The sequence below is a fragment of the Myotis myotis genome, unplaced genomic scaffold (assembly GCF_014108235.1).
Source record: "Myotis myotis isolate mMyoMyo1 unplaced genomic scaffold, mMyoMyo1.p scaffold_m19_p_11, whole genome shotgun sequence".
Classification (NCBI taxonomy): Eukaryota; Metazoa; Chordata; class Mammalia; order Chiroptera; family Vespertilionidae; genus Myotis; species Myotis myotis.
Genome location: NW_023416315.1, coordinates 40,186,972 through 40,206,049, shown reverse-complemented (window position 1 = coordinate 40,206,049; position 19,078 = coordinate 40,186,972). Strand labels below are relative to the sequence as shown.

Below are 19,078 nucleotides of genomic sequence, written 5' to 3'. Positions count from 1 at the left end.
TTGCTTACTTCATGATTTACCATAATAATTTACAGGTCCATCCATGCTGTCTCAGAGGGTAAGAGATCATTATTTGCATTGTGTAAATGTACTGTAGCTTTTTTATCCACTCATCTGTAGCGCTTCGGCTATTTCCAGATTTTAGCTATTGTAAATAATGCTGCTGTGAATATAGGTGTGCATATATTCTTTCTGATTGGTGTTTCATGATACATTCTCAGGAGTGGGATTGCTAGGTCAAATGGCAGTTCCATATTTAATTTTTTTAGGAAATTCCATACTGTTTTCCACAGTGGCTGCACCAGTCTGCATTACCACTTGCGGTGTACTAGGGCTCCTTTTTCTCCACATCCTCGCCATCACTTACTGTTTGAACATTTTCTTTTTTAAGTATAAGAGTATTTTTTCTTACTTTGGAGCCGATTGGTGTATGACTCATTTTTTTATGGCCTCGTCTTTTTCGTTACTTTCACATTTTAGTAAAGAGAAAATAAAATAGGAAGTGCAAACTTTAATATTATCAATCATAAATGTATTCTTCAGGTTATAACTTCGGATTTTCAAAAATATTTATAAATTGGACATTTTTCTTAATGAGTTGTATTGTAAAATATACATGTTCATTGTAAAATATAAAATTTAACCAGTGTAGCCTGGCTGGCGTGGCTCAGTGGTTGTGTCGACCACTATGATAGCCAATAAATTGAAATCCTGTCTTAGTGAATAGAATATAAAGATTCAAAAGTCTTATATAAGGCTGATTAGATTAAAAAATGATTAAGTGTCATGATGCCTACTACTTTCAAATGATCACACACAATAAATGGAAAGGTAAATGTGGCAAATGTTGATAATTGTTGAATATAGAAGGTAAGTAAGTATATGAGTGTTCGTTGTACTATTCAAATTCTCTGTACCTTTGAACATTTTCAAAATAAATTATAGAGTTTGAGCTCTTTTCCACTTCGTGCCTTGGTAAATACTTGGAGGGGAAAAACGTATTTAAAGATGTTTTGCTAACCTTACAGATAAATCACATTTAGTCGGAAATAGTTACGTGGGTATCCAACTCAAACTACCTTTAGTTTTTGGGGTTTTTTTTCGTTTTAAGTTTTTTATTTATTTTTGTGTGTGTTTCTAAGACTTACAACTCAAATCTGGACGGAACTGAAGGTGGGAGGAATAGGGTAGGTGGGAGGAAGGCGGAGGAGGTGGCCTCAGGATGTCCCTGCGGCCGGCCGCCCAGTGGATTCTGGGAATTGTAGTCTCCCAGGGCACTCCTGGTGAGGGTATCGGGAGAACCTGAGCAGGCTCCCAGAAGCCTCCGGGGCGCTCGCTGGGAACGCACTTCCTGGGACGCTGAGAGGGTGATTCTTTGCGAGGCTCTTAGGTTTCGGCGAGTGAAATGCCTTGGATGTGAGACCCAGGTAGGTGTGGCGACGAATGGTCCGATTTCTGGGTCTTCTGCATATGTGGTTGAGGGTTTTGTGTAAAATTGGAGTAACTCACAGGGAACCAGGGACATTGAAAAATGTTGACCACATTTGTGGGCATGAACATCGAGTGAGGCGAGGTATTGGATAGAGCTTTAAAAATGCATTTCGTACCCAGGAGTACGGAGATGTCGGTGTGTCTTGGGGGAGCAGCGCGGGCTCGCGGCGTGGCCCCGGCGGTGCCGGAGCATCAGCAGGTGCTATTTTTGACCTCCCAGCGGCGGCTGGTTGTGTAACGACGACCTGCTCGCGGTGCAGCCCACTCACTGTTGCGGGGATGGGCGTGTGCTGAGAGCGGTGCCGGCGTCACTGCTGCGGTCTCCCCATTGGCTCTGGAAGCTGTACTTCTTCGCTTTTCTTTCTGCCAGCTCCGGGGTTCCTCGGGGTTCCTCGGGGGAGCGAAAGGGGTGGGGAGGGTGCAGGGCCCTGGAGGCTTGTTTGCTTTCCTCTGAAGCCCGCGTCCTGTCGCAGCCCAGACGTGGTGCCCGCACGTAAAATGATTGCTCAGGGATCCCGGGGTGTGCTTTTTATTGTAAAATGATCTCCCTTGACGTCGGGGTGAGCAACTATTCTTGCTACCAACTCAAGAAACATGCATTTAGAAAATTAAATGATTGAAATCTCTTCTGTGCAGACTACGTGGGACAACATTCTATGTAATGATCATAATCGGGCTAGTGATAAACTCTTACTGAATTCGGGAAGTTATCGGGCGTTTACAAGTTTTCATTCTCATCCTCCCTGTTGAGATAAATAGTATTTGAAAAAGAAATTGCTGAGGCTCAAGAAAGATATATGGAAACATTTCAACGGCAGGTTGAGCCGTTGGTGGAACTGTAAACTCAAAAAAAAGTGTTCTAGTTGCAGATTTTAGGAAGCACAATGCAGATCAGCTTTGCCTAGTCTTGTCGTCAGTAGCCATTAAAAAGGCATAAAAGAAACAATTTATTTTTTACTTTTATTGATATGAGAGAGAGAGAGAGAGAGAGAAACTTCAGTATGCGAGGGAAATATTGATTGACTGCCTCCTGCACGCTCCCCAATCCCTTAACCCAGGCCTGTGCCCTGGCCCGGAATGACCACCTGGTTCATGAGTCGGTGCTCAGCCACTGAGCCACGCAGCTGGGGCATAATGAATTTCTTTTACTTTCCAGACAACTAACTGCACAGTATTTCATCAGCCCTCTTTATTCTTTCACTATAGTTATGAAAATGATCTCTAAAAATGTATCAAATGTTGATAATTGATTGCCATGACAATAAAGTGATTTTCATCCTTATTTCTCCTGTCTTTGCAGAATTAATTTTTCTTCTGTATGTTACATATGTGTGTTTAAGAATAAACTGCCTTTAAAAAAAAATTTACTGCCCTCCTTTTCTGATGTAACATTTCATTGGTTTTACATGATTGCTAATTATTTTTCCTAATTCCATGTGAATCCAATTGAGTTTTTAAAAGATATTGTATTAACTTGGGGCATTTTTCCTATTTCTTTAGGCCAAGATCATTTCTACTCTTTGTTCAGATGTGCATATATTCTAAATTGATTAAAGTTGCTTTAGAACTATCAAGTACCTCAAAGAGTAAGTACTTCCTTTGATTATATTTCTTTTCTTTTTTGCTACCATATATCCAATGGCATTTTTCTCTTGTTCATCAAAATATAGGACAGACCTGCCTTGTGAGTGCAATGATGGGGGAACTACAAGTTTCTAAGAAAACCCAAATTAGTAGAAAAGATTGCAACTGTTACCATCAAGAATTAATGTAGCTGTATGTGTTTTCATATAGCTATTCCTTAGACTTGTCCCTGAAAAAATATGTAGTGATGGGTCTAAATTTCTAGAGCTCTTAGCTGTCTTTGATAACTTTTTATTGTGTACCAAATTTTATTCATCTTCTCTGAAAGTCATTGTGGAACAGATAGTTAAATAACAAATATAAAGTAGTTGTTTTGAAACAATTCTTATTTGATTTGGTCAGTACTCCAAAGAGAATGCTGTCATTATTGTTATATGGCTACAATAATTGTGAATGTTTGCTGATAGTTTGGAAGGAAAGTATGTTTCTAGCTAAAGAAAGTAAGTAATCCTACTAATAATCATTACAAACTTAAATTGCTGACCATATTTTTTACAAAGGGCTTTACTATTCATGATCTTGCAACTACCTTGGGGGACATTTTACCTCAGATGAGTATTTGAGGTTCAAAGGAAATAGATATCTTATCCAGTGTAGACAATGGTAGCTTTGATTGGTATTTGGATCTTTGATCCCCTGGGCTGCAATGCCACGCTGCCTCTCAGATGGCAACAACAAGCCCACACACGTGTGTGTGTGTGTGTGTGTGTGTGTGTCCATCCTAGCTCACGGCTGTCTCCCAGCTAGTGCTCATGAGTGCTTCTCAGATTTGTTGAAGTGTGTTCTTTGTTTTACATATTTTCCACAATCCCTAATAAGGGCTTTTCATATGGCAAAAAGAGGTTTATTTTCCCCCATTGCTATTTTAAAAAGAAAATATAAATACAAATATAATAAATTATTTATCTTTGATAAGCAAACATTAATTTATTAACCACTCTTAATGAAGAGGGGTATATCCAATGTGTAACATACTTATTAAGTTGAAAACATAAACAACACACACAGTCATCATTCACTGACTCCCTAACCACTGTGTAACTTAATCAGTGTTGCCAAACTTAGATATTTATAGGAGCATAGTTTGCATGTAAATACCTGGGAATGGCCTCATTTTTCTTGGGAAGTTTCTAGGGGAAGAAAATGAACTTTTGTTTGTAAAAAATGAGAGACTTTGCCAATAAAGAGTGGAAAGCAGGGACATAGTCTAGAAGCAGCTTGGAGGCTTCAGAACTCAGGATATGAATGAGTGGGATTGTTGTTAATAGAGCTAAGTTATAGTTTCTCTCTGTATCCTGACCATACTCATATGGACCTTTCATTTGTTTGTTTGTTCATTCATGTAACAGTAATTGAGTGCCTTCTATGAGCCAGTGTTGGACACAGTGAATAAAATAGAAGACTCTCTGTCCTCCTGGAATTCACAGTCTGTTAGGAAAGATAAATACTGAACAAGGAATTAATAAGTACAGTTGCTTATTAAAGAAAATGTACAAAGGTGCTTCCAGAGCATCTGACCAGGGGCATGGGGAAGATTAAAGATAAGGGAGGGAGGATGGGTGAGGCTAGGAAACTAAGCAAAGAAGAAGATGAGATTAAGGAAGCTCTAGGAGAAAGAATAGCATGAGGAAAAGACCTTAGCCAAATTAAAAAGTGGAAAATTTGAGAAGTGAAAAGAAAAGCAGTATCGCTTATATAGACGATAAAAAGATAGTGTGTAAGGTGGGAGAGTGACACTTAAGGAGATTGAGAATTTGGCAGGAACCAGATGGTGGGATTTGAAAATTTAAAAACTTTATTCTGAGTGAAATAGGAAGTAACTGAGTGGTAAGAAGTGTAGTGAAATGATCAGATTTGCATTTGAAAAAAATTATTCTTGATTCAAAATTAGTTGATGCACAGCACAAAAGTGGAGGTCTTTTTATCCTCAGTACAAACAGATCTTCACCCGAGAGTCAGCGTTATCTTTCCATTTTAAATCACTAAACACATTCCTTCTCCAAACTCTCCCTATAAAGTGTTACTTCATCCCTCTAGTGCAGTGGTCGGCAAACTGCGGCTCGCGAGCCACATGCGGCTCTTTGGCCCCTTGAGTGTGGCTCTTCCACAAAATACCAACTTCTGCGCATGGACCACGAAGTTTCAGAAGTTTCCATCGCACTGTACGTGCGCGCCCGCACATGGTATTTTGTGGAAGAGCCACACTCAAGGCGCCAAAGAGCTGCATGTGGCTCGTGAGCCGCAGTTTGCCGGCCACTGCTCTAGTGGGATATACATCAAATCATATGTATATGGAGTTAAGAATGGCATAAAAGGTAAAGTGGCCAAAGAAAGGTACAAAGAGCAAGGACATTAATTCCAGCACTGAAGTTGAAATTCAGCTAAAGAATTGAGGTTAATAGTTTTTTCCTTCTGAAAAATGCTGTATCCTTGTTGGCTTTGTACATAGGACTTTTAGGTAATCTACGATCTTAGCTAAGAATGCTTCAGCAAAAGCAAGTTCAGGGGACTAGATCAGTTGTATTGATTTGATGTAGGATACATTTGAACACACTTTATACTGAAATAAATGTTGACCCACCTCTGTTCATTAGTGTCATTTGATAGTCTGTACACTAAGAAATACAGGAATTTATTTATTAATCATAAACTCGTTCTTCCTGACTTTGTTTCTCATTCCATTTGCATTGTAGGAACCAGTGGTACAGGGCAGTTTGGAGAAATCTCAGTTAACATTGATACTCCAAGTATCTGAACCCCGCCTCTGAAAGCAAGGAATTGTGATTGGGTTAGGACTCTGACTAGGTTATCTGAAGGAGTTCTAAAGCTTTGAAAGAAACAGAGGGATCCTTTTTCTTACATCTTCACAACTTTGATCAAATCATCATTGTCTTTCATTGCTCAGTCTTTTCCCAGCCCTAGATAATACATTTTTATAAACACACTAAAGGCCCAAAGCACGAAATTCGCGCAAGGGCCTTGGCCCCAGCGCCCACCTGCCACCGCCACCTCGGCCGGGGGCCTCTGCTGTAGCCTCCGCTCACTGCTCACTGTGGCTTTGTTTGGAAGGAATGACGCCTGGAAGGACGTCCAATCTAATTAGCATATTATGCTTTTATTATTATAAAAGCATACATATTATACATTATTGGTTCACTTTTCTTAATACCTAATAATAAGCGCTTAGTATGTAGTGATCATACAGCTGATTCACTATCAGTATTTTGAGTTCTTATGAAACAGCATATTCTTTCCCTCAAGTCTGTTAACATATTGGGGTAATTGTCCAGATCTTAGTGGCCTCAGTGTTTTTCCAGGGCCTAATTCTGTTTTGCATATGCTAGATACTCAGTAAATACCCATTCAATGAATGATTGCTTTGCAATGGCTATTTCCTTGTTCATTCTGCATTATTGATAGCCAACCTTTGTGGGTACTATGGTCTTGGAACAGGGCCCAGTACTCTTTTCTTCAATGATTCCTTGAATGATTTGTGTGCCAGGCACTGTGCAAGCTGCTTACAGTGTGTGGGGGAGACATGTGAATGAGCAAAAGTCAACAGGAAGCTGAATTCTGGAGCTTGACATTAGTGTTATTGAACGGGAAAGAAATATTTGTCCACCTGGTGCTAGCACACCCAAACATTTGACACCAAGAATTGTAGTGGAGAAATACTGGCTGTTTTATTATGAATGGTGCCGCCCAGGAGAATGGGAATTTAATGCTCAAAAGCTCGAACTCCCCAATGGCATGTAGTTTACAGATTATATAGGGCAAAATCACAAGACACCATAAGTTAGGAGGTTCGGGATTGTGTGGGGAGCTGACTGATTGGAAGTGAGCTAAGGGTAATAAATCACTTCATGAGGTCTTGAGGACAGTTCTGAGGTTTGTACTGGTGTCCTTTTATCTGGTTCTTAGGAAAGAAGCCGAGGGGTCGTTCCACCTTAGGACTCAGGAGCTGCAGTATAACTTAGGGCAAGATGTTACCTTTAGCCTGCTGGAGGTCCGGGCCCTGTGAAAAGGCTAGGTCTCTGAGGGGTGAATAAATAAATATATATGAGAGAGATGGTTTCTAGAGGTAGGATTTACACCTAAATTTAATCAAAGACATAAGGACCCCTGGTTTCATTAGTCACCTTTTCCAGTATAAATATTCTCAAACCTGCAACAGAATTTCCATTGCTGAACCAAGGTGGTGGTTTGCTAAATTTAGTCAAGACAGTTTTTCCCCCAAGTTTGCATGAAAAAAATAAGGACTATTCCTTTAATACAGTGGTTCTCAACCTTCCTAATGCTGCAATCCTTTAATACAGTTCCTCATGTTGTGGTGACCCCCAACCATAAAATTATTTTCGTTGCTACTTCATAACTGTAATTTTACTACTGTTATGAATCGTAATGTAAATATCTGGTATGCAGGATGTATTTAGGCAACCCCTGTGAAAGGGTCGTTCGACCCCCAAAGGGGTCATGACCCACAGGTTGAGAACCGCTGCTTTAATAGTTTTGATCCATCCATAGCATTTTCTTAAACAATTGCTACTTCTGGTAATATTGACAGAAAGCAACATGATAAACAAGTAGTAAACTAATATTAATGGAGAAACTTAGAACTAATTAATGTTTAACTTGAGAACTATAAAAAATGATCACTAGTGCTTAAACTCTGATTTATATTGTATACTTCAATGTGGGTATAGGTATATGTACACACTTACCTATATTTTCTGCTACTAAAATTAATAGTATAATAACCAGTAGTAGTATATTAATATAAAAACCAATAACCGGTAGTATAATAATCTGCAAAGCATGCAAGTCATTTTGAAAAGCTAAGCAAAATAATTTCAGGGACCCTTTTCTTGTCTTTTTATTGGACTAACTCATTCAGAAGAGTCCATTTACGTTTTGTAATTTTCTGGTGTGCCTAGTATAAAAGAAGAAGATGTTTGCTTTTTCTTCTTTACCATTTATTCAACAAGTGTTTTTTGAACTGCTCCAGTATGCCAAGCATTGAGCTGGTCACTGAGAAGTAATTAACATTTGCCTCACACTTAGAATGTGCCAGACCTGTTTTAACCACTTAATATTATATTAACTCATTAAATACTTAGAACAATTCTGTAGGATAGGCACTGTTATTCTTCACATTTTACAATGAGAAACATGAGGCACAGAGAAGTTTGTAGCTGACCCAAGGTCACTCGGCAAGTAAGTGAGGCGGTGGGGATGAGAACCCAAGCAGTCCGCCTCCGCATCTGCCCTCACCCCCTCTGCTGTCCTGTAGTGCTTCTTTCCCTACACCTTTAACTTTTATGAGGCACCTTCACCACTGCTGGGCGCTAGTCTCATTTTACATTTGCCTGAGCATTTGAGACTGAATCACTGTGGTGTTTGTAGGTGATGGTTATTGAATGCCTGACCCTATATATTTGTGTGCCTGGAACATGAAAATACTTAAAATATGTATGTTGAATGATTATTGACAACCAAGAGAATTTCAGATGTGATGTTAAGAGAATTTGAAATTAATTTGTTTGTTCCTGTGATTCGCTATGAAGAAAATAGTCATGTCTAAAGACTTTAGTTGCTACATGACCCAGTGTGTGTGTGTGTGCACCTATGCTCTGAGGTCTCACGCACATGTATTTATAAACATCTTTATTGTACATATAGAGGCTACAGGGACAAAATTTCCTCTTCTCTGTGACATCATTAGTTATGTTGCCAATCAGCCCCACCTTTTCCACTCTGCTCTTGTTGTCCCCTCATGATTTGTCCTCTGTGTGTCACCCTCTAGTCTGACCGGCAGTACTGCGCAAGCCTGCCTGCCATGGGCTGTCGGGACGTCCATGCAGCCACAGTGCTCTCCTTCCTGTGTGGCATCGCCTCGGTAGCAGGCCTCTTTGCGGGGACTCTGCTTCCCAACTGGAGAAAATTGCGACTGATCACATTCAACAGAAATGAGAAGAACCTGACTGTTTACACAGGCCTGTGGGTGAAGTGTGCCCGATACGACGGGAGCAGTGACTGCCTGATGTACGACACTACTTGGTACTCATCAGTTGACCAGCTGGACCTGAGGGTCCTCCAGTTTGCCCTGCCCCTCAGCATCCTGATCGCAATGGGTGCCCTGCTGCTCTGCCTGATTGGAATGTGTAACACGGCTTTCAGGTCCTCAGTGCCCAACATCAAACTGGCCAAGTGTCTGGTCAATAGTGCAGGCTGCCACCTGGTGGCGGGGCTGCTGTTCTTCCTGGCAGGTACTGTGAGCCTCTCCCCATCCATCTGGGTCTTCTTTTACAACACTCATCTGAACAGGAAGTTCGAGCCAGTCTTTACATTTGACTATGCAGTGTATGTCACAATCGCTAGTGCTGGGGGCCTGTTTATGACTTCCCTTCTACTGTGTATTTGGTATTGTGCATGCAAATCTTTGCCTTCTCCTTTCTGGCAACCACTGTACTCCCATCCTCCCAGTATGCATACTTACTCACAGCCCTATTCAGCACGCTCCCGCCTCTCTGCCATTGAAATCGACATTCCAGTAGTTTCACACAACACCTAATGGAGAAGTGGTTGTTAAAGAACACTTTTAGCCTCACATTTCCCTTGTACAAGGAGCTGTTTTGGACCAATATATATTTTCCTTTGTTTCTGACCAGTCCATGAAACCAAATTTGTATGTCCTAGTAGAATGAAGTGCTGCTAGTTTTATGAAAAGTACACTATTTTAAATGTGAATCGTTCTTTTATCTTGCTCCTTATGCTAGGAGGATTTTTAACCTCTATATTGATATCTGATCAGTAATTCAAGTGGAAAGGACCCGTGTCTCAATTGAGGTGATTTACAGCAACATGGCAGTGTAAAAAATGATGGCTAAGAGAAGTTGTTGTGTGTGATCTTTACGAATATTTCAGAATGTGTCTTGTCCTGTTTCTGTACTACCTTAAGCCAGTAAAAAAAAAAAAAAGCAATTTCAGATATAAGAAATTTATTTCAGGTAATGGTAATTAAGATCTTTACAGTAGTCAGACTACCAGCTTAAGGCTGTGACTTTCCTTAGTTCTCTCTTGGGGCTAATTGCATTGGATAGAGTTCGGTATTTTGAAGATTACTTTTTTTGTGAGTTCCTTACCTTCTACCTCATGCCAATGTTTAAAAAAATATATATTTTAAGTGATATCAGAGAAAATAAGCCAAACATTTTAAATATCTATTAGTATGGACAGCATTTAACAATTTTAAGAGTTAATGATTCTATAAATTATATTCTTGGAGTTAAAATGTGCCATGAGATGGAGTGGTGCTTCCTTTGAGGCAGAAAAACCTGTTTTACAGGTATCACCCACTAAGTGGTATCGTGCCCATATATAATCTCTTAGTGACTAAGAGGAAATAGATATAGAGCCCCAAGTGGTTTGTTCTCTTTTAGGCAGTGGCAGGGTACGAGCATCTGCTCTTCAGTGACAAACATCAGAGATTCACTATCATGACTATCTTTTGAGTGATGGGTGAAGTAAAGTATAGCTTCACCATGACCACATTCACTCTTGAATCAGTTCCTGCCCCCATCACTGAGTACTTCCTTGAACATATGTCTTTGCCCAACACTTTAGTAGGTGCTCTAGAGCAGTAGTCACCAACCTTTCGGACCTCGTGGACCACCAGTGGTCCACGGACCACCGGTTGGCAACCACTGCTCTAGAGGATACATGAAAAGTAGGAGACCTTGTCCCATTCACTAAGAAATTTTGATAGAGAAGGTCAAACTATTATCTGACAATTAGGGAACAGTCTGACTTCATTGATAGCTTGTCTTAACTCCTCAGTCATTGATCCAGGAGTATGTTGCAACCAGAGACATAGCTTTCTGATTGACAAGCTTATTGTGTAGTGCCAGCAATATTCTGGAACCTAGAATTTCAATTCATTGGATCCCTTAGAGCACCTCCCTTAGGCCTAGACACTGTAATGACACTATATAAGATTCATGAGAATGGGCAAAAGCAGTAGAGAAATTAAATGTTTACTTTTCACCTCTGAAAGTATGGTGATGTAGTAGAGAAGAGGGAATATTTAAAAATCTCTCCAAATGGGCTAACATTTAGATGAAACCATGTTAACAATGAGACGAATGCTTAGAAATTCAGGGATATTGGGTCTTTACCCTTGTGAATTTGAGCTGCTTAATTGGTGTAATTTACTACACATCAGTGCTGTGTTCATAAGGATTTTGTTCTATTAACCATTAACCATTACAGGACTCTTTTATCATTCCAAAAACAGCTAGTTGCATGGTAAACAGATTCGTATGCCTCTTTGCAAACCTGAGTATGATCCTGGTACTTCTGTGGATGTGAGTGGTACTTTCCCCCCACTAATTCCAACACTAGTTTATGTATATATAGCAGTAAATCCAGGTCTGTAATTTCTAAATGCCACCAGGAGAAAGCATGTACAACTATGGGTTTTTAGTTACAGCTCCTGATTTCCTCCAGTTCTATTCCTTTTAACTCTTCTGAGATTGAGCTGAGTCTTGATCATTCCAAGACAATGGCAGGTAGAATTTTGAGATTGATATTAATTTCCCCCTTTGCTAATTAATTTCACTCCCCTCACTAACTTTCTCCAGAAGTGTCAAGAATTCCACCATCCCCCTGTTCTTCGTATAAACAATGTTAAAGAAAAGTAGACTCAGCCAGTTTTTAGTCCAGGGGATCATAAATATAAATAAGAGGAAACCTTTTCCTACAAGAATCTTTTGGATTCTTTTCATAATCTGTCGCCTTAAATCAGTATTTATTGTAGATTCACTAGACAAAAGAAACAGCTGTTTCCCTTTTTGTCTTTAATATTTCAGATTTGCTCTCAGTAGCTATTCTTCAAAGCCATCGAAGGAAAGCAAGTATTTATGATTCTCTTTTGTAATTGTGAGCACTCATCAGGCCATCATTATGAGGGGGGATCTTTTTTGTTGTTACAAGCTATTAACATTAAGGGCCTTTTACAGCAGCCAGCTTGAAAAGCAACCTTAAATGTGGTATGATGCACCAGATTTGGTTTATCCAGCCATGGGTGGAAAGAACCCTAAGTTTACTTTACTTGTAAATATTCACTGTAATAGATAATTTGTTTGTTGTAAGCTGCAATGTAAAACCTCAATAAAACTGTACTGTACTTCTTGATGTTATTAAAAGATGTATTTTTACAAGTTTCTGTTTCTAGCCTCATTTTCCTCAATGCTTTAAGGTAAAATATTTTGAGAAATGTTTTTCAAATATATGCAAATTTAAAAAGACACAGCCCCATTTAAAGCTGTGTGGAATAGGAAAACTGGATTTATTATTTTAGAAGCATCAAGACCCATTTTTAAGAGTAGTCCTAGGAGTTTACTGGACTGTTTAACATTCCACGAAGAAGCACTCAGTGAAATCTGTGCCAGATTTGCCTCATCAGTGGGGTTACCTAATGGATTGATTTTAGAGACCAGGAGTTAGCAAATGGTTAAATAGAAGGACCTTTCCGTACTCTGCAGAACTTGAGGTCGCCAGGAGAAGTGGTCCTGACAGGTAAATCACCTTTAAATTTTCTGAAACCTGGAATGGCTTTTAGTGTTTTGGATTACAGTCTCCTGGGATAGTTCTCACGTACTCCTCACTGAGCCCGCACGGGGCCTTACATGGAGAGCCATTTGTTGCACTGGAAACTGAACCTGCTTCAGGCTGGGCGTCCTGGCTGATTATGTTAACACACCACAATGCAGAGTCTGCCCCTCAGCTGGGCAGACTGAGGGTGACTCAATGCTAGAGAATCCTTTTGTGCTGATTCACCAACCAGAAGTGAGAATTACAGATTACTTGCAACCACGATCCAAGACCAGTTTTTAAAAATACACCCTTGGAGAAAAGACTGCTTCTATCCTGGCTAGGAAAGTACAAGATGAACCCAACACATCATGTTCTTCCAGAAAGTGAGGAAATGCTTGAAGAATGATGGCTTATCAAGTCACAGAGGATCCAGTCTGAAGAGTCCTCGCTGGCCAAATCTGGGAAATACGAGCATCAAAATAAATAATAGTGGCCCAGCCGGTGTGGCTCTGGTTGAGCGCCGACCTATGAACCAGGGGGTCGTGGTTCGATTCCTCAGTCAGGTCACGTGGCAGGGTTGGGGGCTCAATCCCCAGTCGGGGGTGTGCAGGAGGCAGCCGATCAATGATTCCCTCTCATTATTGATGTTAATCTCTCTCTCCCTTTCCCTTCCTCTCTGAAATCAATAAAAAAAAAATTTTTTTTTAAATAATAAAAAATAGTAAGGGGTTATAACCCATTGAATAAAGCAAAAATCCACTTGTACATGCTGCTATAAGTAAGTAGAGAGGGAAAAAAAGCTGTGTATTGCAGTAAAATACTGCCTCAGCTCAGGAAGGTTCTGTGTCCATGCTGTAGTGTGCAGAGCCCTTTAATCCTCACTGCACCAAGTTTGAACTCGGAAAGAAAAAGCACAAAACTATAGCTGCCTAATATTCATATCCAATTAATAGGGAATTTGGGCTTGTTTGTTGTATTTTGCTTGGAAATACGCCAACATTTTAGACTGTCCTATAAACAAATTTTTCAGCAAAATTTGAGAAAGTGAGACGGTGAATGAGGAAAGGAGAAAGTTTTCCATATTTTGTATGAAAAACTCAGCTGTGACTAAGTCCTGTTAGCAAGAGGCTAGTAATCATGATTTTGAAAGGTCTTTGTTCACTAAAATCCTCTGTAGAATAACAGAGTATTTGTTCAGGTCTCCAGAGTTTTGCTTTATAGATATAGATAGAAGCTTTTCATTAAGAGAAAAGGCATTATCGATACTTTAACTGCATTATATCCAGTGGCTTCACTCCAAGATTCACACCCATCAGTTTGAAAGCCCACTTATAGTAAATCAAGATGATTCAGTTATATTTTATAATTTTTCCTCTACCCTCATGACCCTTTTCTTGCCTTCACTCTCTGGCTAATCCTGTCTGGAAGATCAGGTGGGGATTTTAGCACCAGGAGACTGCTGCAGGGAGTGGGAAGGCCCAGGTCTGGGGTGAGCAGGAAGCCCACCTTCCTCCTTACTGGCCACGTGAGTGAGGGCTTTGGCTCAACTGGTCCCATGTGTTTCCTACCTACTCACCTGCTCCTGGCCACAGGAGCCAGGTGGTACTGGCCAATTGTGCTCCTCTTCCCAACTCCCTGTTCAGTGACATAAGTAGCTTGAAATTGGCCCTAGTGGAAGTATTTATGCCACAGAAATTGACAAATGCTACAAGTTAGAATCTGTTTCTTTCTCTCTTTCCTTTCTTTCTGTCCCTTTCTTTTTCCCCTCCCCCCTTTATTTTGGAGAGCTGCTTGTTAAACATTTACCACCACGCACTATTGCTCAGGTAAGATTAATTTGCTGATGTCATAAGAGTTAGATTAAAACACATAAATAAGGCACTTTGAAAGCCCAGAAGAGAGAAGAATGTATTTCTCTAGGTGGGACTCGTTGACCTATGTGACTTTCTCCTTCAGCTCATGACATGTAAACTCCCTTTGGCAGTTTCACAAAAAACATGAACCATTTTTTCTGACTGTAGGATTTTTTACTGGTTGTTCCTCTGTCCATATAGCTCTTTCCCTCAGGCTCATTGGGCCTTCTTGAGCACAGTCTTTAAAATAGTATCCAACGATATTTCCCAAAACACAAATAATTTCCTAATGCCCTCTGTGTTTCATTGTTCTGCATAGCACTTATCATTGTCAATGACCATAAAATTTTACTCATTTGTTTAAATGGTCTGTGTTCATTAAAATTTAAGCAGCATAAGGGCAGGTATTTTTTTTCTGATATGCTCACTGCGGAATGTCCAGTGCTGGAACGGTGCTTGGCGTTTGGTAGAGACCCATAAATGTTTGTTAAATAAGTGATTAAATTTGCTGGGCTTCAAGTTAGTTGACGAGGAAATTAGGAATCATACGGAGTGCTGAGAGCTGTGATAAACGGACTCTCTGTCTCCAGTATTGCTCCATCTCCGTCCGTACCACTAGTCCATCCTGTAGACAAGCAACAGAATGAACCTAATAAAGTGCAAATATGGCCTAGTTTCTCTCCTACTTTAAATAATTCAGCAACCACATCTCAGAACAGACTGTAAGCTCTTTAAGTCTGAATGGAAGGTCTTGTGCAGTAGTACACACAGGAGTCCATCAAAGAATATACAGCAGGAAAAGCAAACTGCTTGTCATAGCATGGTGACGCAAGAGTCACCTAGAAGGAAGTTTTCTCACTGTGCCCATAGCTATAAAACGTTTAGCTATTACTGACACTAACAATATCTCACAAGTCAAATGTATCAAAGAATACAAATTTAATAATAGGGAATATCCCTTTTGAAGGACCACTAGATGGTCACATTCCTTATTCAAAAAATGTCTATTTCCTTTATGATAGAGTGACATGATGAATGTGATACCTAGCCTTTTAGATGCCCCCAGTGATCCTTGTCTACTGGTATTCATACCTCTGGGTGGTGTCATCCTGTGAGCAGGGCTGGTCTATGTTACCAATGAGATTTGGCAGAAATGGTAGTGTGTGACTTCTGAGGTTATTGGTAGTAAAAGACATTGTAGCTTCTGCCTTTCTCTCTTGGATCACTTGCTTTGGGGGAAGCCAGCTGCCATGTTGTGAAGACAGGCCCAGCCCCATGGTTATCATAGGAGGAATGGACGCCTCCTGCCAGCAGCCAGTATCAGTTTGCCAGCCATGTACGTAGGGGAGCCATGTGGGAAGCAGATTTCCTCAGCCCCAGTCAATCCTTCCGATGACTGCAGCCTGAGTGAGGGATCCCAATCAGAATCACCAGCTACGCTGTCCCAACTTCCTGACGCACACAAACTGTAGAAATAATGCTTATTGTTGTTTTAAGGTGCTAATTTTAGGGTGATTTGTTATATAGCAATAGATGACTAATACAAAGAGCTAAAGCAAATGCAGGGGATCAATTTTGAGGAATATTTGTTTTTATGCTATCAAGATATGAGCTCTCGTTGCTCCATATCATAAAAGATATATCTCCACAATATCAGATTCTCCTGGGAAGTGCTGAATATTTATTGCCAATGTCTGATAAAACAGCCTAATCTGAAGCATGTATGTTGGGGGTGGGAGGTGAGAAAGATATGAGCTTAGATTAGGAGCAGAGTTCTCTATTTTGGTTGGGTTGTGGGTGACTTCCGATGTTATCAGAGAAATAAACTGAAGAATAAACATGCATGTGATAGAATTTAAATACCCTTACAGTCAAACAAATCTCACATTCATCCTAGTTATGTTACATGATTACCAGGAACAAATAAACCGTAACTATAAAAAACACATCATTTATTTTTATCCATCTGATTATTTCTGGGGTCAGTCCTTCAGGAAGAAAATAAAATTGATCGTTTCCTAGGTAGGAGAGGAAATAGTTGATTCCAAGACTCATTAGGCAGTCAAGTTGGCAGAGCAGTGCCTCCCTCTACTAAAAAAAAATGGTTTGGGACAGGGAAGCTGAATCGTGTTGACATTTCAGTACAGTGAATGTAATAAGATTCTTTTGCTAACACTTGGCCTGAAAGGGGGCCAAACTAGGTGGTTTAAGCTCCTGGAGGGGAGAGGCCTAAGGACACTGAGCTCCTTGGTTGGGGCATAAAGGAGATTCAGAGAAGAAAATGTGACCCACGTGGACATGGCACAGCAATGGAGAGCGCCAGCTCTCCCCCTCTGTACAGGCTGCCTCTCTCCACCCAGCCTGTTCAACTTGTCAGGTGCTAAGGTGGAGATGGCCATGGATGCCGAGGGAGAGTAGGGAGAGACCAGTGAACTTTCCCAGGGAGAACCACCATACCTGTGGAAATAAGCTAGCTCTGGCAGGGAACAGAGCGGGAAGTAAGAAGGTCCCAACACCTCGCGGTAAAAGAAGTGTCCGTAGTTCAGCTCAAGTCAAGTGAAATTCTGTGTCCTTAGAAGTGATATCATGAAGGAATGATAGGCAAAAATTCACTTTATTCAGAGAACTAAAGTATGTGTCAAGGAAGTAAAGGACTCAAACTTTTAAGATGCCAAAAGAGAAAAATAGCAAAGGAAAAAATCATCTTATTCTTAGGTTTTACTTCAAAATCCTGTTATTGCCAGTCATGTATCAAAAGACTGGCAGCCTCTTTTTCTGTGTGTGTATATTTGTTTTTGTTTCTACAGATGCCTGAGTTTTTTGTTAGAAGCAAAGTCACTCAGACTGCCAAGGGAATTAGCAATGCTATCCACAGGGCCACAGACTGGAATCATACCATGGACAGACAGGAAGACCCCACCCCCACCCACAACCCCCTAACCCCCTTCCCCCTGGATCTGTGCCTGTTGATGGAATTGTGACGTCAGGGCAGGACTGGCTTCATGGGCATGCGACCTGCGCAGTCACACAAGGCCCTGTGCCCAGAGGCTTCTGAATGGTTTAACATTCAGTGGCCACTCTTTGGATGTTCTTACTGTTTGAACAAAGGGGCCTGTATTTTCACTCTGTTCTGGACTCCACAAACTATGCAGCTGCATAAGGGCACTAGGGGGGAAGGCAGTATGCCAGCTGGAGGCACGCAGAGTTGTGATTCTATCCAAGCTGCCTCTTACTTGCTATGCAGCGGGAAAAGTACTTCCATTTCCATCTGCTGCGAGGACAGTGCCATCTACCCCCAGGGTTGTTATTGTGAGAATTAGATGTTTTTGTGAAGAAAGGAAGATAAAGCACGTAGTACAGCAAGCCTATGGCTTCACTATGCTTATTATTCATAAGTCCAGATATCAGGTTCCCAATCCTATTACTGCTGGTCATAAAAATAAGTATCTTTATAATAACAAATCTCTATTTTTGCTTTTACATCTTACAGACAGCTATGAATTTATGTCGAGACTGCTATCACTTTTGCCAGGATCCTCATGACTTACGGTTTCTGTTGGAGCTGTTAAGACACACTAAGGCAACTAGCAACCTTCATAAGTATTAGCTACTTCATGTAGAATATCTCTGCTCTTCATGATTCCAGAAACAAGGAGGTCAGTGTGAGTTTCCCTGATTCTTCAAGGACATAGGAAGGTAACTAGAATATATGGTGGCCTTTCTGATGACCTGGGACAACGGATTTTTTCACTGTGACCACTATCAAAGCAGCCAAACCTTTTTCTGGTTGGAAGGAATATAAATTTGAAACTTATGAGGTGACCAGACAAATAGCTGCATGTTTTAAGCCAGCCTCAAAATAGCTGCAGTAAGGGAAACATACTTCCTTGTTCATTACTTTGAAAGAAAGGGTGATATTAGAGTACCGATGGACTAAACCCAAACCAGTCCTTGTGTGGTGCCCACTATGGGGAGAGGACAGGGAGCCAAGATAGGTCCTGACATTATAGAGGACTGAGATGATGTACCTCAAACCAACATGTATAGATCGTGTCCAAATACAGCCGAGTGTCACTATTCACAGTAGTTATGTTCTATAAGGTCACTGTGAGCCCTGGATTAGCGAATACTGAACCTCTTGAAACCTCTGCTGACATTTCCATCAATCGATCAATACATAACCTTGTTTTATGTGTTTTCCTGTTTAATATACCTTACTTGATATATATTTTTTATTAATTGATGTTAAACTCATGGCCAACAGCACTCAAGCCTGAACAAACTTATTAACATATGTGTTTTCTAAATAAAGCACACCACAGCTTTCTTGCACTTAAGAACACTGTTCAGCACTTTAGCATGATGCTTTAAGGTCCTTTGAAGCAACAAAATCACCAACGAAAAGCCAAAGGTGTGAAAAGTGTGGCATTACATCGATCACGAAAAGGACACTGTTGACAGTAGGAGAGCTGAAACAAGAAGGCCGGGCATGGCCT

The 19,078-nt window shown here is 40.6% G+C and overlaps 1 protein-coding gene across 1 annotated transcript; it reads left to right on the top strand.

The window, feature by feature from the left end:
* Nucleotides 1–1,293: 1,293 nt before the first annotated feature.
* CLDN12 (claudin 12) lies at nt 1,294–10,177 on the top strand. Its single transcript, XM_036328258.1, has 3 exons — nt 1,294–1,427; nt 2,992–3,077; nt 8,939–10,177. The coding sequence occupies exon 3, from the start codon at nt 8,972–8,974 to the stop codon at nt 9,704–9,706; it is 735 nt and encodes a 244-aa protein (XP_036184151.1). The 5' UTR covers nt 1,294–1,427; nt 2,992–3,077; nt 8,939–8,971; the 3' UTR covers nt 9,707–10,177.
* Nucleotides 10,178–19,078: the final 8,901 nt, after the last annotated feature.